This window comes from Syngnathus floridae, chromosome 7 (assembly GCF_059516105.1).
Source record: "Syngnathus floridae isolate MCC-2025c chromosome 7, RoL_Sflo_1.0, whole genome shotgun sequence".
Classification (NCBI taxonomy): domain Eukaryota; kingdom Metazoa; phylum Chordata; class Actinopteri; order Syngnathiformes; family Syngnathidae; genus Syngnathus; species Syngnathus floridae.
In genome coordinates, this window is record NC_142419.1 from 10,555,067 (window position 1) to 10,578,316 (window position 23,250).

The 23,250-nt window shown below is 39.9% G+C and overlaps 3 protein-coding genes across 10 annotated transcripts; 1 reads left to right on the plus strand and 2 right to left on the minus strand.

Annotated features, from left to right (window-relative positions):
• Positions 1 to 3,972: 3,972 nt before the first annotated feature.
• itm2ca (integral membrane protein 2Ca) lies at positions 3,973 to 9,164 on the minus strand. 2 transcript variants are annotated; one of them, XM_088381646.1, is made up of 6 exons: positions 8,931 to 9,164; positions 6,608 to 6,754; positions 6,259 to 6,447; positions 5,698 to 5,808; positions 5,075 to 5,225; positions 3,973 to 4,964 (listed from the first exon to the last, which is right to left on the minus strand). In XM_088381646.1, the coding sequence occupies exons 1-6, from the start codon at positions 9,021 to 9,023 to the stop codon at positions 4,873 to 4,875; spliced, it is 783 nt and encodes a 260-aa protein (XP_088237772.1). In that variant the 5' UTR covers positions 9,024 to 9,164; the 3' UTR covers positions 3,973 to 4,872. The 2 variants fall into 2 exon arrangements, with proteins under 2 accessions (XP_088237772.1, XP_088237771.1); XM_088381645.1 differs by having other exon boundaries at positions 6,608 to 6,757; positions 8,931 to 9,162.
• A 696-nt stretch (positions 9,165 to 9,860) lies between these two features.
• Positions 9,861 to 18,613, minus strand: cab39 (calcium binding protein 39). 3 transcript variants are annotated; one of them, XM_088381256.1, is made up of 9 exons: positions 18,394 to 18,613; positions 15,345 to 15,500; positions 15,076 to 15,240; positions 13,495 to 13,613; positions 13,188 to 13,356; positions 12,746 to 12,805; positions 12,467 to 12,532; positions 11,977 to 12,120; positions 9,861 to 11,736 (listed from the first exon to the last, which is right to left on the minus strand). In XM_088381256.1, the coding sequence occupies exons 2-9, from the start codon at positions 15,456 to 15,458 to the stop codon at positions 11,548 to 11,550; spliced, it is 1,026 nt and encodes a 341-aa protein (XP_088237382.1). In that variant the 5' UTR covers positions 15,459 to 15,500; positions 18,394 to 18,613; the 3' UTR covers positions 9,861 to 11,547. The 3 variants fall into 3 exon arrangements, with proteins under 3 accessions (XP_088237382.1, XP_088237383.1, XP_088237384.1); XM_088381257.1 differs by having other exon boundaries at positions 18,318 to 18,402; XM_088381258.1 differs by lacking the exon at positions 18,394 to 18,613 and adding an exon at positions 17,994 to 18,211.
• her8.2 (hairy-related 8.2) lies at positions 17,916 to 21,984 on the plus strand. Of its 5 annotated transcripts, none has more exons than XM_088381260.1 (6): positions 17,916 to 20,268; positions 20,358 to 20,403; positions 20,526 to 20,653; positions 20,768 to 20,863; positions 20,950 to 21,028; positions 21,285 to 21,984. In XM_088381260.1, exons 3-6 carry the CDS (start codon positions 20,591 to 20,593, stop codon positions 21,620 to 21,622), a joined length of 576 nt encoding a protein of 191 aa, XP_088237386.1. In that variant the 5' UTR covers positions 17,916 to 20,268; positions 20,358 to 20,403; positions 20,526 to 20,590; the 3' UTR covers positions 21,623 to 21,984. The 5 variants fall into 5 exon arrangements, with proteins under 5 accessions (XP_088237386.1, XP_088237389.1, XP_088237388.1 ...); XM_088381263.1 differs by having other exon boundaries at positions 17,916 to 18,974; positions 19,488 to 20,403; XM_088381262.1 differs by having other exon boundaries at positions 17,916 to 20,458.
• The last annotated feature ends 1,266 nt before the right edge of the window (positions 21,985 to 23,250 follow it).

A 23,250-nucleotide genomic window follows, 5' to 3' on the forward strand; every position in this document is an offset into this window, starting at 1 on the left:
ATATCATATCATATATATATATATATATACGAGCGGTCAGAGGAGATGAAAAGGGGGGGGAAATTCAGTTGTTTTTATTATGAAGTCATTTTCCTTTTAATTTCAATAATTTTGAACCAAAATCGCAGAATTTTTTTTGTTATTTTAAAACCGAAGACTAAGTGTTGGCTCGTGAGTGAACGATTCGTTCAAAAGAATATATTTTTTCAGTGAACGAGAGTGAACGAATCACTTCCTAAAGTGACTCGTTCTTTTTTAAGTTCATATGACTTCAACCAGTAGATGTCGGTAATGCATATTGAAGCTGGTGCCACCTCATGGTAAAACAAAACGAAGAAGAAAATGATGTAACTTCCGTTCACAAACGAGTCGTGAATTGCATTTCCCGTTCACTAACGAACGAATTTGTGAGTGAACGAATGAATGAGTGTGAGTGAGTGAGTGAGTGTGAGTGAGTGAGTGAGTGATTCGCATTTCCAGTTCATCGCGAGAACGGATCAGTGAGGGAACGAATCCTGACTTTCCCTTTCGCAAACGAGTCAATGGGTCAACTGCCTTCCTTCCCGTACATCAACGGATCAGTCAGTGAACGTGTTGCGTCTCCCTCTTGGCGTGGACTATAATGTCGATTTACGATTTGCCAAGGAAAGAAAGAACCACTCACTAAAACACCACTTCTTTTATGTGCGTTTTCTCCAAGCTAACGGCTAACTTTATTGCATGAAGGGATGCGCCGTTATGCAACAACGGGGAGATTATGCTTCTCTTTGGGTAATCTTGATTTTAACACGTATAGTAGTTTTTAAATAACGTTTATGCATATATACGCCTAAATAAGCAGAAAAATAAGTGCGAAAGTGTATCTACTTGTGTTCTGTTGTAGAATTACAGTATATGTTGAATCATTGGTTTAATGGATAAAGTGAGAAAGGGGTAGAATCTAAAAAGCTATGCTTCTTCCTACTCCTTTTCGAGCATTCTTTATTGATTTATTTACTTATGTATTATTATTATTATTTATTTATGTATTTTTTGTTTGTTGTTGTATGGACTTATATGTGGCACTTTAGAGTGTGATTTGTTTTGGTTTTTCTTTTTGTTTTGGATGTTCGAAATAAAGATATCAATCAATCAATCAAAATATTGTTATCCAATATATCTACTGCAATTTCACATTGGATTGCTGGTTTGAAATTTACTTTTAATATTATTATTTTTAATAAACATTTATGTTAAAACTTGTCTGGTGTTTTATTCTTTGTTTTTATATTCGCCAATTAAAACAAAAATCAGACATTTGGTTAACTGCTTTATATGATAATATGTGTAGGTACACCTCACGGACACTTCAATAGGTACACTACACGAGGTAAAAAAAAAAAGAAACAATAAATAAAGGGTTAACTGCACAACTAAAGCATATGTAAACATTTTCTCACACCCGGGATCGAACCAAGATCTCACCGAGCAAGAGCCCGCGTCACTAACCAGTCGGCTATATCGACCAGTTTACCACGCTTGCTTGCACTGATTTGTACCAGTGATGTGCATTCCAGTTCTCAAGTGAACTGAATCTTTAGAATCAGTTGTGTGCGTTTAACAAGGGTAACTTGGAAAACATATTGGAACGCAGCCCCGAGGACTAGAGCTTGACACCTGTGACCTTTGACCATGATACTTCCCTAATAAAGTGGCCTATTAGGTACACTTGAAAATGGCGGCGTACCTAATGGAGTGTCCGTGTGATTCCCTCGTTAAGCGCACCTGCGTGAAAAGTTTTAGCTCCTGCAGAACGTGAAAATGACCAAAATCTTTTCACGCACCTGCGCTTAACGAGGGTCACTTGGAAAACATGTTGGAATGCGGCCCCGAGGACTAGAGCTTGATACCTGTGACCTTTGACCATGATATTTCCCTAATAAAGTGGCCTGTTATTAGGTACACTTGAAAATGGCGGTGTACCTAATGGAGTGTCCGTGTGATTCCCTCGTTAAGTGCAGGTGCGTGAAAACTTTTAGCTCCTTTTGAACGTGAAAGGAGCTAAAACTTTTCACGCAGGTGCGCTTAACGAGGGTCACTTGGAAAACATTTTGGAACGCGGCCCTTTGAGGACTGGAGGTCGGCACCCCTGGTTTAAGTGAAAAGTGCCACACCCGTCCTCACCCCCACTTTCTGATTGGCTGTTTGACCTGTGACGTCATTTGGACACCACCATTTTCAGGTGTACCTAATAACAGGCCACTTCATTAGGGAAAAATCATGGTAAAAAAAAAAAAAAAAAATATATATATATATATATATATATATATATACATATATATATATATATATATATATATATATATATATATATATATATACCTGTTGCTGAACCTAACCCTTAATTCATAAATGTAATATTGCTACATACAAATACAGTGAACAGAACAACAATTGTGGGTTTTTTTGTCTGATCTAGATTTGTGGAACATGAATTGAAGTAGATAAATAAAAGTTCTCTTCTTTCATAATGTAATGGCGAAAATGTTGTGGTCCACCGATCCCATCAATTGCATTTTTGTTTGATACAACCAACAAAATGACCAGTTAATAGGAAATATTGATTTAAGGCACTGTTTTGTGTGAGTATTTAAATGGTTCATGAAGGGAAGGAGGGAATGCTGGAAAATTGTGGGTCTCATCTAAATGTGGCTGGGTCAGCAGTTTATCCAGTCGCGCGTGTGTGCCTGGCATCGTTTTATAACTCAACAGTGACATCTGTTGGTTAAAGATTGTCCATACCAGGGACAGTAACAACATAGTGGTGCTTATTTCCATCTCTTGAAGAAGTAGCGCCTCCCACAGGGAGAAGAGAGAAACAAGGTGAACGCAAAATATAATCAAAATGAATTGTCGTGTATTACACATGTTGTCATCATTGATCCAGGAAATTTGTGATCCAGTGATTGTCTTGTTTTGGAATTTGTAGCAGAAAAATGGCAGCAAGACATGTCAGCATCCTGTGTGGTGAGGCAAAACCCAGGTAAAGTATTAGAGATTACTTATGTTGATATGATAGAACATATCTTTTGAGGGAAGTGTATTTTTGAGTATTATAGTGTTATTATTTTTAATGAATCAACATCGAAAAAATCAAAACACTCTTCACACTGTCACTTCATGTTAATTGGTACAAATAACATTTTTTCAAAGTCCTGACTCAATGTTTGAATGATGAACAGAATAAAATACTGTGAGACTGTATGAGAATAGAAGTTAATAGAGCTTCATCATCATGTTGCATGATACATAAAACTGTTTATATTGCATCATGTGTGCTGTTTATAACTGCCAACAAATGTGAGCATGTCATCATCTGAAATTTCCAAGTACATACACACACACACACGCACACACACGCACAACGCTACCAACAACAGTGAAATCAGCCCAAAGTGTAAATGCTTCGAAAACCACATTAAAAACACAAGTTTTAATTATTTTACAGCATTATTTTGCTTTTTGCACTATACATTCTTTTAGTGGTTTTAGTTTGTTGTTTTTTACCTCTTTATTTAACTTCACTCGTCTTGAACTCTTTCATCAGTAAATCATTTTAAATGTTTGACTTTTAAATAAGTCAAGAACAATGAGTTATCTAGTGCATGAAATGCACCACACAAATAAAACTGCCTTGCCTTAGACTTTGTTACAATGCAAAACATTGAGCTGCAAAAGCTTCTGGTTTGTGTGGCCACCTGCTATGGAATATTGCGATCACAAGAGTTGTAATTAGAAAGGCACCTCTCCATGCAACTAAATCCCGTGTGTGTGTCTAAAGTGTCATGGTAGGGAATCATGTGGTGTCTGGTGACACATGCATGTTAATTATTAGATGTGTGTGGAACATTTGTAGATCTACATTAAAATATGGAGCTCCTTTTATTACAATTGACAGTTCTTGGACATTGAAATAAAAAACATATACACTACTGACAGTCTTTTTAAACTTTATTCACAGACAGAATTTCATAGGCAGGTAATATATACAGATAAAAGTTGGTTGTATTTACCTAACATCAAATATTACGCACCCATCTGTTTTATTAGTAATAACATTAGTCCAGTCTTTGAGTCTGGACTAAGGCGTTATACATCTTACAAAACAGTTTATCAAATAACGAAAACACATGCAAGGGGGGGGGATATGGGTGATATGGGGGACAGATACATTATACTATTAAATGATTCACAAATACATTATTTTAAATAAATTATATTGAAAAATGATGGGCAATAAAACTAATTATGGCTCTTGACTTCTTCAAGGGTGGAAGTCGTGCGCAGTAATGCCCAGCGAAGTTTTCTTTTTTACCAGCAAAATGAAAATGGAATAAGCAAAAGCAAAAATGCAAGCAACTAGTCATCAGTAGTTTGGTCTTTCCGGTATAGAGATCAAGAAATGACAAACTGTAGCGCTTCTTTTAGGCGCTAAAGTTTGTGCGTGTGAGTGCTATTTTTGCGTTTTGTGCTGTGTCAAACCACAGATAATTAGCTTCCAAAGCAGAAGGAGAAACAAAAAGGTCACTTTGACAACACATGGAGAGAGTCATCTCTCCAGAGTCAACTCTCCTACCAACAGTAACCATCGTAGTACTCCCGAAGGGCAGAGGCCAAAAGAATTGGCTACATGAAAATCCTGTGAGAGAACCTGCATCTTATTATTGCATCTTAAGATTGGCTAATGGAAAAAGGGGAGGCAAATAAGCAAGGGATGGAGAAGTACATAAAGACGTCAAATGAGTGGTAAAGTGCAACATGATCAAATCCACAGGGTGCTACAGTAGCTGGGGAGGTGATTAGGATGTACCGTATCACATGTGACCATCCCGCTCACGCCTCCTCGCAGATAACCGTCTCCACCACGAATGTATTCTCAAAATGACGAATGCGGTGGCAGTCCTTTGCCTCTCGCTTGGTAAGGCCTGTGAGAGAAAAGTGTCGGGACACACACACACATGTTGAGAACCTAAGCCATCAGATTACAAAAGCAAGTCAATGACCTCCAAATAGCTTTTTGTGCTCGATTACTCACGTCTGCGGGAGACACGGCGGTTCAAGCGGTACGTGTCTTTGCCGTTGCAAAGGCGGTAGATGAAGGGTCCAAGCTGACGCATGTTGTGCACTTTGCCGGTCACCATCATCTCTTCATGAATTATGTAAGTCTGCGGCAGGTATGTTCCTTTCTACAGGACCCCCCAAAATACAGCAAGAAAACAGTGAATGTGTTTATCACAGGGAACAGGTTCCTGACTGACGCACAATAGATGAAAATATGCACTATAAAGAAACCATATAAAAAAAAAAAAATAAAGATTTATTTTTTATTGCGTTACTCATTTTAAGTGTGTACTCCATGCACACACGGCAGCACACTGCCCCTAAGAGGCCAAAATGTGCATAGCAGGAAAAGCCAGTATTCATATTTATTTATCGCTATTAATTTTAGAATATTCTTGTTTGTACTTCTTTTCTTTTTTATTTAGCATTTTTTTCTGGTTCTTTCAAGATATATTTGTAGTGTAAGGATTTTTTTTCCTGTTCTACCAACGTACACAATTTCACATGATATGGCAAAACCTATTGAAAACAATGAATAATCAATTTTATTAATCGTGATATCAGTACCAGTGAAAGTAATCATGATTAATGCATTACCTTGACATTGATAAGCAATTCCCAAAGGTTACGCGGGGGCATCACAATGGTGGTATTGAGCTCAATCACGTAGCACTTGTCCAGGGCAATATCATGGTAAGCAGTCAATCCCTGCAAAACACAACTGCTTATTGCGGATGAAGATAAAAATATACATATCTTAAAAGGTTTTAAGTCATACAGTATGTTTTGACGTTCCAGCAGCAGGTCTCTGGTAATGTTGCATTTACTTGATTTTCCACAAGGGAAGTATGCTAACAACTCTGAAGCTAGTTTGAAATTATTCATAATATAGATTATAAAGCGAACAGGATCTCAACACAAATGACAGTGAAAGAAAGTTGCAGACCAAACACAAGATGAAATCCTGGATCCTTATAAATGAATGCAAAGAAAGTTGCAGATTAAACACAAGATGAAATCCTGGATCCTTATAATTGAATGCAAAGAAAGTTGCAGACTAAACACAAGATGAAATCCTGGATCCTTATAAATGAATGCATGCTCTATGTGGGTGAAACAAAGTGTACATCGAGTACAAGTACAAATCAAATTGCTCACTCTGTGGAAATCGTGGATTATGTCAGCAGGATCGCTGCCTCCAAAATGAGGCACAGGCACAGTGATCTTCTCATAATTGTCTGCCAAGTAGATGCCAACGTTTTCTGCCAGTTCTTGTCGCCCACGCAGCGGTGCGTACACAGAGTCCTCGTAAACCACCTTGCAGTGGAACAAGTTTTCCTCTGGCGCCTGTTTTCATGCAAAAGCAGGCCAGAAAAATTTTCTCAAAGTTAATCAAAATGACTCATAATTAATAAAACATCAACAAACACCCACTGTTTCATTCCCTAGCTTTGAAATGCGCATTTCACAGTAATGACCAAAAAAAAAAAAAAAAAAAAAGGCCTACGTGTGGTATGAAGTAGTAGCGGTACACATAGATGGAGGAGAGGACCAGGCCGGCCATGAAGACAACCAGGCCGAACGTCAGGCAGCACAGCCCGTTGAGTGGCGACTTCTTGGGCCGCAAAGGCAGGACAAGTTCATCCTCCTCCTCCTCCTGAGAAACGCAAATAATAAAACATTTGTACTGTATATAGGCAAGTCCAAATTTAAAGTTGAGCACTATTTGATGTGGCGTAATTAGAAGGGAAAAAGAAATAGAGAAGGTCCCCCACGATAATGCAGTAAATCTGACAAGATTATACGGTTTTGATTGAACACTTTGTTAAAAACATACTTGGTTCTCTTTTGTTTTATGTGTCAGTTTTACATTCAACTGGAAGTAACAAATATCTTAAAGCTGGTTTTATTCAAGTGTTGTTCTACAAGCCTCCTAATCTTAGAGGTAGGATTTATTGAAGAGTTATTTTAGATTGCTTCAGGGTGTAATTACTGTACACTGCAAGAAGTGTCTGTATTACGACACTCTATAAAAGCAACTAACTTCCGTTTTTTAAGCGGTTTCAAATGTTGCAAGGAACACCGGAAGTGATGAGAGTCCTTGGCAAGGAGACACCCACGATGAGACAAGATCGTGTGAGTCCAGCATAAACGCCTCCAGTCTCACAGCCCATCTGCAAGTGCTGCTTTTTGGCGGGGTGTCACTATGTAGTAGGGTATGAATCAGCAGTGACTCCAACAGAGAAGTGAATTGGCCGTTCTAAACCAACGCTGAATCAGAATTTGCAGATTCCAGTCAGAACAGGTCATATTGAGGCGATCCCCGATTAATCGGTAGAATAATAGGATAATCGATTCCAAAAAGATTTGTTTGTGACAGCTGTGTAAGTTACTGCGTTCGCTATTCATTTATATTCAGCGAACCAACTCGAACCTGTTACTGATTGTACTTTTGACAAAAAACACATCTAAGTACAAAAAAAATGACAAATCCAATTCGATCGCAATGGGAAATGGAGTGCATTTTTATAGTGCTTTATTTATCCCATATTCTATTCAAATCAATTATCCTATCACTTAGTCCAGGGGTGTCAAACTCATTTTTTCACGTGCCGCATTGTAGTAATAGCTTCTTTCGGAGGGCCATTATGACTGTCAACCCAAATAAGTGTATGAGCACCTCATATTATATACACAGTAAAAGCTACAAAACAAACTGACAAATCAAATTCAAATCAGACGAGTAAAAACTGGTCAAATAAAAAAAAAAGATATTAGAAGTGAAGACAATCTGCAATTCTAGTAATGACATGAATTTGATGCACAATTTGTCTTCGCAGGCCACATAAAATGATGTGGAGGGCTGTTTCTGGCCCCCGGGCCTTGAGTTTGACATCGGTGCTTTATTTGAAAACATGAAACTAAACGATCTCAATCATTTCAGTGTTATTCTGTTCATTGTCAATGCTTGAGCTGAGTTTGCTTATTCCTTAGACAAGATGTGCAGTGCCTACTCGTCGGTTCCTTTTCTGTGTGAATGACACTTTGAACGGGAACATTTGGGGAGACTGAGCTAAGTGCGCGAGGACAAGGACACAACTGTGCATGTGTGAACACATTCTGTGATACACGCAACCCTTTGTGTTCTCTCTTCCCACAGAGATGGAGCGTTTTATTTCACACCAGCTGAAAGCGTGACGCACCACGAGGCCTATTTGCCTCCCTTCTGCTCTCTGCAAAGCACATTTCTAAGTCAGCAATGCACAAAAAGCGCTGCAGTTTCTCAATATATTTCGTGTTCATTTGCAATGAGAGACACTGAGGTGTGCAGGAAATCTGCCACCCACGTCATTAGATGACGAGAGCATCGCTCACTAGCTGAGAACATTTAAATATGATCCTGCAGGCAGCTGCATCTGCCATCTTGTCAGCAAATGCTGGTGCATTTCTTCAATCCTGCCTGAGGTGAAAGGCTGCAGTTCTGAAATTTGGGCTAAATCCTCGCAAGTCATTGCAAACTGCAATATCCAATATATAAACTGCAATATCACTGCACACAACTGGCTTTGTGTGTTGTCCTCTGGGGGATAATATATCGCGCATGTGTTTGAAGTAATTCAATGGACGCTGAAATGAGCGCATTGTAAGAGGAAGCCATCACAGCCTAAGCAGGTTTTGGAGTCAACCAAATGGCGTTCGGTGTCATGTTAAGCTTCACACTGGCGTGCAGGTACACGATGTACACTCACACCGCGTTATAATAAATTAACAGGATACATTGTTAACAGCATAACAGTCACTATAAAAAAAGAAAAAGAACGTGAACTCACCATCGGATGAGGAATGAGGATTTCGGTCTTGTCGCCATCATTCTGTTTATCTCCTTTCTGCCCCGCAACAGGCTGGAAAGTAATCTTCACCATGTCTCAGTGTGTTTGTGTGAAGTATGCGTGTTTGTGTGTCTGTTCTTCTGATCGTGGGCACAAACGAAACCTTCACCTTTCAGACGAGAAACCTTCTCACCGCTCTACTGCTTTTTGTTTGTCTCGCTCAACCGGAAGTGGGCTGCCCCCCCCCTCTCTTTTTTTTTTTTCATTTTTAAAGGGGCCTCGTAAGGGCATTGTGGGGTTTTTTTCTCATGTACTTTGTGGTCACTGAAAAACTAGCCATGTCTAGACCTTTAACAGCTTGATCAAGAAAAAAAAAATGGAACCCCAAATACTCGCAGGTCGCCGCCATTCGTGTTTTTTTTTTCCCAAAGCAAACTTTTGTTTTTAGGATATTGAAAGTTTCTCAGCATAGTGTGAGTAGGCCTAATAAAGTATTTTTTCGGACTTGATACTACACGCAGTATACTTCAGTGTAAACAGAAATGTTCAAATTTTGTGTGAGTTGATTTTTGTGATAAATGCACAAGATTATTCATTCATGCACTTGGTATGTTTTATGTACGAGAGCCTTTTATACTTGAGTATGTGGTTATTTTGTGGTTGAACAGTTAATCTTTTATATATACATTGAGAAATGCATTATGAAAAAAAATCAACAGGCTATATTCAGAGAATGTTTGTCCATGTTCAAATTTTTGTTAAACAATTGTGTGGTCCAATGTGCCCCCACCTGCCTCCATCATTTAAGATGCCCATCCCTTCATTAGGGCAATGCAGTTCATGAACTATGTCTTGAACTTTTTGTAACCCCCTAAAAAAAAAAAAAACCAAGTGCATAAACATCAGGGTTGAAGCCATAAAATAACAGCATTATTTCATTTCAAACTTTTTTTCTTTATTCTCATTCGGCTCAGGACTTTTGACACTTCCGAAAGCACCCATATGTTTTACGCTGAAAAGCTGCATACAAGCTGAGTTCAATGTGACATTTCAAAGTTGTTAAATTAACAATTCCAGTACAACATCATTAGTACAGCATCATGCACAGCCAGTGTAGGAACATGCATGTTCAATGTGCGTGGAGGGGCTGGGGGCTGGGCTCTGAGCAGTGCTGTGGCCTGCACTATAGGTATTTATTACCTGTTTGATCTAGATATAGTGGACTATGTCACTCACTGCAATTCTGTTCATAGGTTTGTTTACGTACCATAAGGACAAACCATCACGCCCAATTCTCCCAACCACAAATGCTTAACACTCATAACTGTACTGGATTTATATTCCATTAAAAGACCCTTAGAGGTAGTTGGAAAGCTACCAAGGTCTTGGTAAGTATACCACAAAAGCACTTCCCAAGAAACAAGCCAATAGCTCAGAATGAATGGGGAAATACAATCACTGATATTGAGGAGCGGATATCCCTTGGGGTTCTCTCCTCCAATTTGCAGTTGGTTCCAATTGGCTTTTAACTAAAGCACTACTGATCTCAACCTCCCTTTTCCAGGAGAGATGCTAAAAAAAAAAAAAAAAAAAGACAGAATGGAGCCCTTTCTGAGCCTTTCACTTTCCCTCTTTGCACATTTTATTAATATTCCGTTGGGTAGGAAATATGGGAGCGACCTTTTAAGTTACAAACAAGAAACCAAGCAACCATCTCAGCAGTAAAATGAAATGTAAAAACAATTGCTTAATGAAGGTTTTGAAATTTGATTACCATTAACGTTATGTTTAAGGTAAATACCAATATTATATTCCTATGTTAAGGTTTAACAAACAAAAAAACCTACAAAGCAAAAAATAAGTCCATATGTACATGTTCTCACTATTCCAAAAAATAATAGAGAGAGAACTTTTGGGTTTTCACAAGTTTCATCTCTCTTGCTTTTCCCAAGAATTCTCAGTGCTGGGTTATTTAACAGCACTCAGGAAGTCAAGACTACTGTGCGTCATGGCATTTGCGAGCCCCCCCCATACACACACACACACACCATATTGGACGAAGGCATTGACGCATGCATGTGTATGTCAGTCTGACCAGTCTGAACATGGCAGCAACACTGGCTGGGTCGCGGCAGTGCCGCCATCAGGCGCTGATGCCCCTCCGTCACCTTCCAAGGCAGGCAGCAAACAACCATGTTTCTCGTACCATTTCCATCACAAAGGTTTGAGGCCATAATCTTTCAGAACGTGTGTATGTAAGTGTCGGTCATATACTCATATCTAATGAGTACTCATTACGACTAAAATCCTGACTTCTATGTGTGTACCAAGTAGGAGGTGTTCATTAACTTTTGTTTATGATGAACTTGTGTGTTTTTGGACCGTATTTGGGTTAAGGTGCATGGAAGCAGCAGCATCTACTGTTTTCTTTTGAACTAAAGAAGGGGGTGGGGGGGGGGGGCAAATGTTCACTTGATGGCTGGCAACTTCCCAACAACTTTGAAATGCTTTTTTTGTTCAGAAACCAGAACGGCAGCAGCTGATGGGTCCGTTAAGCAGGTGTTGAGCGGTCGGGAAGTGGTGGCCCTGCCTCCTTCGTTGTCCTTGGCACCTTGCCTCAGGCCTCCTGCGGGGTGGGCCTCTTGAGGTCCCGGATCTGTTTGACCAGGTAGGTCTTTTCATCATTAAACTGTTCATCCTCTGTTCTATCGTTCTGGAACTTGCTGAGGAACTCGATGAGCTTGGCCTGGTTTTTTAATAAGATGTCCAGGATGGGCTGCGTCTTGTTGGGGTTGGCCACAAACACCTGACACAGGAAGCGGGAAAGCACATGTTCAAGTGTGTGCCGAGTGCGGTACCATAAGATGGTTGCCAAGGAGTTTTTTTTTTTTTTTAATCTTATTAAAATTTTTAAGAAACAAAGATGGAAGGATACATTTTGCATAATATAATGCTTAGATTTGTAAATGATTTTCCGACTAGATTGTGACACATGAGATTGTGTTGCCAGTGAAAGTGTTTTTCGTTTTCTTCTCAATTACTTTACCTTAAAAACATGGAACGCCTCAAACTGAATGTTGCGGCTCTTGTCACGCAACAAATTCATCATGAGCTTCAGATTTTCGGGCTTGCTGATGTATTTCGTCATGATGCTGAAGTTGTGCCGGTCAAGAAGCAACTCTCCTAGTAACTGTCAATTCAGAGTGACAAAACGGATGATGATTAATCAATCATTTTTACTTATAGGATTTGAGGGCAAGAGAATACTGACTATAAGAATGTTGGCCACTAGATGGTGCTCATGGGAGGGCTCTTAAAGAACAACTCTTGACACCATGAAAGAGCTAGGCCCCTGATTTGGAAATTACGGACCTTTATTCAACTTTACATTTTTAAGTCAACCTTTAGACAAACTGTATGTGCTTACATGTAGAAATAGAAGAGGTGAATTTCTGTATGTTTGGGGGTTTGCTTTTGTTTGACAAGTGATCAGAATAACATTTTATTACACTGGATTTGTAGACCTGTGCTTTTACCTTGAGAGACTGCCTTTTTGTCACGTAGTTTTCAGAGTGGAGTAACTTCTCGTATTCGCTAAAGAACTACATAGAGGGGAAAAAACAGGACATTAGCTGATGGGCCAACACAGCCTGACAGAGATACTGTATGACTGATAACAGTTGAATAAATTGTTGACGGGTTCAAACCTCAGCAGTAAATGTAGATCATTTATTCCCTTAATGATAATGTCTTGCACACTTTATGTGGATCAATGTCACACATCACAACCAGACAGGCAAACTTAGTACACTTACTTTATCATAATGTTGCTCCAGAAACTCTGCACTCAGTAGCTTGTGTCTTGTAAGGAGGTCCTACAATCAAATTCACAACAAATGTAGATTTGGTCATGACAATCTCTACTTCAATTTTTGCTGACTAGACACCACTGTCTAAGTATAATTTAGGTTAGTGTTTTAGTTATAATTGTAAATAGTAATAAGTGTAAATAAAAACTAAATTTGATGGCTCGATCACATACAAATAAAATTGGGAAACCAGCTCATAAAATATAATTGACTGATGTCTATCATAGCTAAAATTTTGGCCTCTGCTCTTGCATGAATAAATTGATGCATCAAGCAACTTTCTGTCAATGGTACGATCTTACATGACTTCAGGTCCAAAAAAAAAAAAAGTAAAACAGATGTTTGTGGGTGTGCTGCGGTACTTATCACAACAATACAGCCTTCTTACTTTGAAAGTGGCGAACGCATCTGAGGCAATGTCAAACGTGGACATCTCCACATATCGGAAAAAGTCATAAAACTGCTCCGACCACAGTGTGATTTTGGCCAGGGGTTCATGTCGGATGCATTCCCTCAACATGATTCCGCAGTTTAGGGCAATCTCCGGAGACTCGTACCTGCGCAGAACAACAACAGGCCTCCTGAACAACTCATATCAACCCAACACATACACACATAAGAGTATGGTTGCACTTTTTTTTTCCCTCCTCAATAGATTTCTTGTGATTTGAGCACACCCAATAAATGTTTCCTACCCTTTTAATAACATGAAGAGTATATTCTGCTGGGTACAGAGGTACTCCACCGTCGGTGTTCGAGTGCCAATTTGACGTCTCAAGATGTTGTTGAAGATCTGCGCTACATCCTTCTTGCCCTGTGTGTGAAATGATAAATAACCAAGCCATTGAGGTAAGAGCACAGAAATTTAAGATAACATGGCCACACACTTCCATTTTTATTTGGTGATGTGTATTTCTCAACCATACTCTCACAGTCGGAAGTATTCAGGAGTGTGAAAGAAGAAGTGGCAGATCACACAACACAGCCACTTATGACTCAAGTGCATGAGTCATGATGTGGCACATCGCAGAAACACGGGGCTTTGTTATACACAAACCCAGAGAAGGTGTGACTGTCAGTGTTTTTCCAAGACCAAGACTTGACTCAATTCTTTATTTTAATGGAAAAAAACCCACCAAGAATAATCTATAGAAAATGGGACAGGCAACCATGAGATCCACACCTATAATCATTAGTTTTAAGACTGGTTTCAACTGGTTTGTCCAAGGGACCACGATTGTAACCAAGAAGCAACTCGGGACCACTGCTTTGGTGGAATATTATTTTGCACAGGAGGAGGATAAACCTAGACAGGCTATTTATTTGCATCTGTATGTCTATTTTGGGAATCTCAGCTACATTTGACATAATTTGGATGGGTAGATAATTCACAAAATTAGCTGGAAAATAAATCAAGTCTAAATCTCTTATTTTTAAAAATGTTACAATTATTTTCCATTTCCAATTTCCAATACTGCCACAAACCACTAGTGAGCCACAGACCACCGGTTGACAATCCCTGTTTTAAGATGCCTTCTGCTATCTAGTGGTACTTCTTGTAAAAACACATTTGTTCAACGTCAAACAATACCAGGTACCTATCAAACGTCAACCAGTAGAGGCAAAATTGATTGAAAGATTTTTAATGTCCACTTAAAACTAGAAATGTGTGGTTGTCAACATTTAACCAACCGGGAAGTCACTAATTGTTTATCAAACATGTAGAAGAGTGGCTCTCAACTTTCTTACATCACGTACCACCCTAGAAAATGCAGTACTTAGCTTTCAAAGTGCCATTTATGACCGATGCTGGAATGTGTTTCTGAAAAGATTTTCAAAGAAACCTCTCTGGAATTGTACATATTTTTTAAATACAGCCACTGAAAGCTTATTTGCAAAGCGACGGTTCTCGAAACTCCACCTCTCACTCGCACCAGTATTGCACACTACTGACATTTGTGGTATAATGAAGCTCACTTTATTCTTCTTCTCAATGACACAAATATGATGAAGAATGACAAATAGTAACTTCATCTAACTGTAGAGATACCACTGATCTCATGTTTGGATTCCAAGTATTTCTCCTTTGAATGTGAAACAAAAATTGCAACCTGTTTTCTAAACAAACAAAACAAAATCAAGACAGTGGCCCACTGAGCAATACAATAAATCTTGACACCCTTCCAACATACATCCTTTCATATGTAACACAAAGTCATTTTTCATAGATAGGTACATGGTAGTTTGCTTTGTCTTCTTCATCAATAAGCTTTTACCTCAAAGTCAATGAGCTGGAGGTCAGCTATCAATGTGCTGAGCAAGCCGCTGTTGTAAAGCTCCTGAGCGAGTTGGGCCACAGCTTCGGTTTGGGGCTCTTTCTCATTAGTCCCATAAAGGATTTCCTTCATGGCCACCAGGCTCTTTGACACCTCTTCCGTGGCCTGAATAAGTAGATACATGTGAAGACTGAATTAATTACTACATAATGCATAAATGTATGGTATATTTAATAAGCCCAGGAACCATTTTCTGAGACTCAGCTTACCTTCTCAGCCTTTTTGTCAGAGATGTCATGCTTCTCAAGCACCGTCATGCTGTCCTTTAGGTTCTTGACGATGTCTGTCGGCGACTTGTGGGACTTGCCAAAGGGGAACGGCATGGCGGTGGGTTACCACGAGAAACTGATCAGCGCGCGCTCCACCTGAGTTGTCACATAAAGATGGAACCGAAATTGTAATTTATACGGCATGAAAGTAGCATTCTGCCCATGACGACACGTTTCAGCAAGTTCAAGTTAATTGCAACACTGCGTGAAAGGGTGATACACAGAGGTGAGTGTTAAATTATTCCACGCAGACGTGACAGAAGACATGCTCGTACAGGGGCTGACAAAAATGATAACAGTAGATAAAGACCATACCATGTACGTCCATACATAAGTGCAAAGCTAACAACATCAGCACATAATGTGTACAGCATTTTAAATACAAAATGATGATGAAAAATCATATTGGTACTTTAACCATAGGGTCAATGGAGTACTTGTACATCTGGATCTGAAAGGAAAATATAAAAAGAATCTGCATTGACCTGTAATTTCAAATTGCTGCATTGGATGTCAAGAGGAAAAATAAGAAATGCTGTGGTTTTAAACCTCTCCACCTTTAATACTAGTTTAATCTTGTCAGACTGATAAAGCTCAGTACAGCCTCTCCTACAAATGATAATAAATTTGGAATATAGAAATATATATATATATATATATATATATATATATATATATATATATATATATATATATATATATATATATATATATATATATATATATATATATAATATATATATAATAATATAGCACCTCATATCGGTCATCGGTTGACCCTGACCTCTAAATATCGGCATCGGTATTGATTTATAAAAAAAAAAAAAAAAAAAACATTGGTCGACCCCTAATTACAATTATGGTTACAAAAATTAACATGGTCAGTAGTACTATCATGATGTTGATAAAAGAAATGTATGTTATAAATAACACAGCAATGTAAACATACCCACATACAACACATTTTATTTAACACAATGACAACATAGTCAACTAAAACACAATTCTCGTGTTAACTGTGTCAATATCTCTGCTCCTCGAACCTGAACCATGTGACCAAAGACACACATAACAAACAGCTGTTGACAACCTTATCTCACTGGAGCTGGTTAACTTGAGTTACAAAACAAGGCCACTTATCTACATGGGCCCCACCTAGTTACTTTAGACTCACACCAGACAAACATTTTCAACAGATAGCAAGATTGCAAACCACATCTTTGTTGTAATTTTAAATAGGACCTCTTAGGTGGCCAAAATAGTTGCAATGGTAAAATGAAGCTTCATAATGCTTCATGAACCAGTTGGGTTGTTTTTCCCTCTAGATGGCACTATTGGTTTAAAAGTGGTTCGGAAATGTCAAGTGTTGAACAAAGAATGCACTCTAGAGGAGTAAAAAAAAAAACATCTGGTTCGTGAAGCTTCATTTTCCCATTACTACAAAACAGATAATCCCAAGTGTGAATGAAAACTATGACAACAATATTCAATATTAAGTTTGCATCATAGCATGACTCATAGTAATAGGACTCACAGGTTCGTGTCACTCATGGGTAAACACTGGAAATAAACAATTACGGAAAGCTGAAACTGCAACCCATCAATATTCATATTTAACACCAATAAAAGCATCAATTTTAACACGATCGGCCATGAGAAGTTTGCTTAATGTTACATCGTTCATAATCTGGACACACCTCTAGTTTCCCAGGTGGCCAAATCCGTCCTTCACCCTGACTAATGCTTGTTAACATATCCAGCAAGGCAGCCTTTCTACTCCTGACCTGCTTCAGTATCAGTGACGCAAATAGGAAGGTATCACATATGGCAGGTTCCATCAGCTGCTGCTGCTGCTCCAATGACTGCTACTTGGCATGTTGGGGTGATCATTAAACCAAAACCTATTCACACATTTCGAACAGGAAGACAACAAGCTGAAGAAATATTACACAAACAATGCAAACAGTGCCACACACCTGAACTACTATGTGATGCATCACAAGAGTTGCAACATATTGTCTGAGCTGTATTGGTTTCAAATTATATTTTTAGTTTTCTGGGCTGGCTACATCATAATAGAGCTATTAGCATAAAAATGAGACAGTGCACTATTAAACAAGTGAGTAGGATGCAGTGCAATTTCCCCCCAAAAAATTCTGGAATACATCTGTCGGAGTAAGATTGTTTTGTGGGCTTGTTCTGGGGTAGCAATGATGAAGTGAACAAACGATCATCAATTTGTCGGATTGTTATTAGGTTGATATACTTTCTTTAATGGCGTTCTCTGACAACCTTAATTAAATCCAGGGGATAATAAATAAAAGCTAACAGCCCATTTAGCTGTTGTAACATGAAGCTGAGTACCTCCCATCTGTGTTCAACCATGCGTGCTTTGTGATGGGCTAACGCCTGCCAACTTTGCGCCAAACTGGCACAATGCATACTTATTCATTGCGTAGCAAAGACAGTCACAGCATCAAAGCGTAGCCATGGACGTATGTGTCCCGTAGTACGTACTGATTTGGCAGCAAAATAAGAATAATATTTTAGAGATGCAATGCGGCCTATTATGCTTCAATCACAGCTCACCAAACCGCTGGTTTAGGGCTGTATGTGCGTTGTAGCGTGGTTGTCAGCGCTGTGACAGGCCTCCAGCTTCCAAACCATCTCAGGTGCTTTTACTCCTTGGGAGTGTGTGAGAGCAATAGCTGTCAAAATTTGCAGTATGATCGTCGAAGGGTCAACAATACGGTGGTGAGCTAGCTTAGCATGGCCAGGCCTGGCAAAGGCTCCGCGCGACAGCTTGCACAATCAAGCAAGCCTATGACACCAACAACATGTTAAAAGATGTGCTAAACTCCTGACGTCATCAAGACAAATGTCAGTAATTGTAAAGCGTTTTAAATGAGATACCTTTTAGGGCTTCGGATGTTATGTAGTCGCACAATATAATGACAAATTGGAAAGACTGGAAAATGCAGCAGATTACCTCGTGAACGGCGTTTTCACTCGTTCCCCCCAATTCGTCACGTCGGTAAAAGGCAACGCAGGCCCTCCTCGGAACAAAAAGTGCTTTGTTTTCCTGCGTCGTCGTGCCCCCTTGTTTGTAGTGTAGATAGATAGTTGTGTATGTGTAGCCACAGTTTCCCAGTTCCCCCTGCTGACTGTGTCCGGCTGGTAACATTGGTAGAAGCGCCACTGTCACCGTCACGTGTCTCGCGCGCCCCCCTTTGGTCGTCTGATGCAGTGCAGTCATTGTGGATGAACGTCCGCGAGGGGGCGCACTGAACCCTTCATCAAGTCGGTGGTGAACCGCACTGTGGAGCTCCTAATTTGGTTGTTCGCGCAATCATACTCAATCAAAGCGCACATTTCAGGCAACGTGCATCACGTAAATAGATATTTTCAGGACTACACATTTTCATTTTCTTCCATCAAATTTAGTTTGAGTTATTTTGTTAGTTTTTGTTAGCTATAATAACTTTGATTTCCTTGTTCATATTCCTATATGACGTTGCTGTCTTTTTTTCTTGTTTGTCTTATATGGCCATAAACTCTCAATGGATTTTGGTAAATACTCAGTTTATCATTTAAAACATTTCTAAACTCAAACATAGAGTAGTGTACCACAGTACTAGTAATACAGCGTAGAAGTAGAGTTGACTCTGGACTGATAACCAGCTCACCAGATCACCAGGCCGCATCCAGATAAACATCTAGCCACCATGCATCCTTCTTTTCTTTAGTACATGTAATTAGACTGAAATTGATGAATGGATGTTAAATTTTTTAGACACAAATTTATAGATTTATAAAGTTATTGATTATTAATTATCAAATAATTGTTAATTATAACCATTAATTAATAGTTAAATAGCATATTGAATTAATGTTAATAATTTGTGTTGGCACCTCAAGTGTCACTTCAAGATGAAGCTGACTGCTAGCACTGGTCACCTTGCCAGAGGCTCCTCCTCTTCTCCAGCCTCACTGTCCAGCCTCTCTGGGGGTCATTACTCTCTTCATGCTGATTAGGTTTGCATGAATACAAGCCTTTGTTCATCCTCTGTTCCCACGACCCAGCATTCGCCTGGCAGTCGCGTGGCTTCAGTGCACGGGCCCCCGCTTCAACGCTCCGTCCAAAGATAGGTTGGGCATGTGGTCAATCCGACATCTGCTCAGCAAAACGCCTAAAAGCAGATGCTCGACACTCGCCAGTACAAAGTGTGGTCAGTCAGCTGCTCCCTCGTTCAGTAAATTGCACACTGCAGGTATTTAAGTCCGTATCTCACTGAGCAGCAAATGTTTTGCGTATGCTGTTTTTTTATTGTCAGGGTTTATTATTGAATACTGCAATCAGTTGCAAAAACATTAGCCAGACATTCCTAAACAATTTTAATGTTTGCAAACAATTTCTCTTGTCACCATCAAATTTTGAAACACTGTTGGCAACTGTTTGCAATTGTTTGCAACCTTTTAGGAACCCTAACCAAATACCAACATCCGTATGCTTGCAGACACGCGGCTCAGTGAGATTCGGGGTTTGGGGAAGGTGCTTTATCCCCAAGTCAGTTGAACCGGAAACTCCAGAAATAACTTATTTAAGAAAAATACTTTAAATGATCTCACCAGAGAAAATTACATTTCACAATTCAAGGATATTTCACTTCATGACTGGACAATATATGCACTGTGTCACACCCAATGTGTATGCACGTGTGCTGCCCTATTCCCTGGTGATTTGTCAACATTTTGTTTCCGTCTGTCTGTGGCCTTTGGGAGTGGAGCTCTGGTCTCTTTGCAGGTGTAATATAACGTTGCTGCCGCGAAGAATGGCTGAGGGGCTCCCCGGGGCAAATACATGGTAACTGCACACCCTTGTTCATCTCTGGGAGAGCAGGAAACTTGCAACTTTCCATGGGTGGAGGCCTGAAAAAGAGTGCATGGTTTCAGGGTGGACATCTGTTGCTCGTGCTTTTCCCCCGCCTCCTCCAGGCCGGTTGGTTCTCTGAGTGAATCTTTTGAATGGAGGCAGTGACCTGGCAGTCTTGAGTGTGTGTGGGAAAATCCCACAGCCAAAGAATTGCTGTATTCACATGCTAATCGTGTTTGTATAAATAGGAGGGACGTAGCGCGCCGAGGGCCCTAGAGACACACTGAGATTCAGAGAGGAGACTTCCAGCATCATGACTGCTTCATCGATGGCACACGCTGGAGGAAAACACGCTAGTGCAAAAGAGGAACGGAAGGTGTGCCTTCATTTTATACTATTAACCATTCTCTGGTTTGAGACAAACGTACACCTTGTTGCTTAGCTGTGACACATCTTAACTGAGGTTTATTTCCCCCTCTGCTCTTTACAGATGCGGAAGCCTCTGATCGAGAGGAAACGGCGCGAGAGGATAAATAACTGTTTGGATCAATTAAAAGAGACCGTGATCAACGCCTTCAGACTCGATGTGAGTACTTCACGTGTCTTAGCTCTTGATCAGAAAGGCTGAAGAGAAAGGAACTTTATAAAAACTGTCTTTTTGTCTCTCAACAGCAATCCAAACTCGAAAAAGCGGACATACTCGAGATGACAGTGAAACATCTGCAAAATATCCAGATAAATAAACTTAATGGTGAGAATCTTTGCCTGATTTGTGTGATGCAACTTGTTCTATTTAGATAGTGCCTTTGAAGTAATGTTGTAATCCATGTAATTAAAAATTTTTAATATATATGATCATTTTTGGAAATAAAAGCTTGTAGAATATCCGACAAATTGCTCATGACATTATACATGTTTCAATGAGAACATTCTGGGAGGGAACGCCTGATGCACGTTATGTCGTCACCACTAGGGGCGCTATGTTAACCAGCCATCCTCCCTTGCAGACCCTTTGGAGGCCCAACAGAAATACAGCACAGGTTACATCCAGTGCATGCATGAAGTACACAACATGCTCCTCACTTGTGACTGGATGGATAAGACGCTCGGCTCCCGCCTGCTCAACCACCTGCTCAAGTCCTTACCGAGGTCCACTGAAGAGCTACAGCCCACAGCCAGAAATGATGTCCATGGAACTCCAGTCAGTCAAAGTGCTCGACCTCGGCGCGATTCAATCAGGAGGGAGCGACCCGGCTGCAATGCGTCTGCCGTCTCTGGGCGCCAAGATAGAGCTGTGCTCCGCGGTTCCCACTTGGGGATGCTGGAGATGTGGCGGCCCTGGTGAAGCTCCCAATTCAATTCCATCAGCATGTTGTTAGGCCAACCTCTGTTATGTATCTTATAGATATGCTGCTCAGAAGACAAAAGTGGGGCAGTTTTGTTCCAGTCGTTATTGTTTTAGGCGTGCTATAATGTTTCTATAAAGACCTTTGCGCAGTACTTCCCGTCCGAAGTTGACTTCTCGTAGCCTGCATTGTAGAAGGCTCTTATTAATCTTTCATATATTTATTGTGTTAACACGCTATTTATTTGCCATTATAATGTATTTCTTTCCTTCATTCTTTCACTTTCTTGCCATTGCATAGATCTTTGTCTGATCCTTGTGCTGAATTAATATCAATGACAATAAAATATATTATTTACTGAGGTTGTCCTGACTGCAATTTGGTCAACTGTATAAATGGATGTGTTTGCTTTGACTTTTTTGCAAAGACCTCACTCAGACTACAAGAAATAGCCCCATATGCAATGACTCTTTTGTAAAATACCATTGTTGACATTTTTAATATTTTCTATTGCACTGACTTGCTGTTTTGACAAATCAGTGCTGTATCCATCCACCCATTCATCCAACCAACCATCCATTCATCCATCTGTCCATCTATTTTCTATGCTAATTAGCTGAAATAGCACCAGTCATACAACAGGTACTGAACAGGTACTGAAATGAAAAGGAATCCCAACTCCACTCAAATAATGCTGAGTCACACAATTACAATTACACTTAGAACACAGAGAACACGCTGAGCTACAACTACATAATTGTAATAACTTTTATGTCCACTTCTATGGCTATCATCACACTTCTGTGACTGTCATCACTTTGTGTGGTGGTTTTCTAATTGTTTTGAAGTGACACTGTAAGCATTATTTGGGACACTTTGTTTTTTACGCCTGACAAAAGTCTAATCTGTATTAAATATAAATACATTAGGAAAAACAATGTCACTCCCATAATGCAGTGGTGAGACCGACCGCGGTTGTATTCTGGGCAATGATGTTGTAACTCATGAATGGGATTTCAAAGCTGTACATATGGCCCATTCTCCTTCATTATGGTCGTTATGAGTGGCCCCCTTCATGGAGAGGGGGATGCCTGGTCCCTCATCGAGCCCTTCAACAAAGGCTGGTCGGGACAGCTGCTCCCAGTCCGCACCATTAAAGATATGGCGCGGGGATCTGGGGGTGGCGAGGTGCCAAAACCATTCCACTTCAAAGGTCTGAGACGCTTCCTTCATTTGGGGCAGTAGAGTTTTACTGACGCTTCTTGCAGAATGACGCGCAACAGTGGCATTTCCGTGCGTAAACGTGCTCGGTATTTGTTTATCCAAAGACACTGCGCGCATCTCTCATCAAAGCCGCTCCATTGTAGTGCTCGTTTGCATAATAATAGACTGCACAGAACGTTCACAACAGGGCAGAGATTCTATTATGCAAAAAGAAAGATAGGAGAAATAAAAAAATCTATGAATTCGCAATATATTTTAAGTGCGGTCTTAGTAAGTAAAAGCACAATCTTAATGTTAGGAGGTTGATAACGTGGGAATACAGTAGAGTTGCACACAAATCAGAAGTCAACAAACAGGGAGAACAAACGCATATGCAGTAGACACGGGCCATGCAACACCTGTC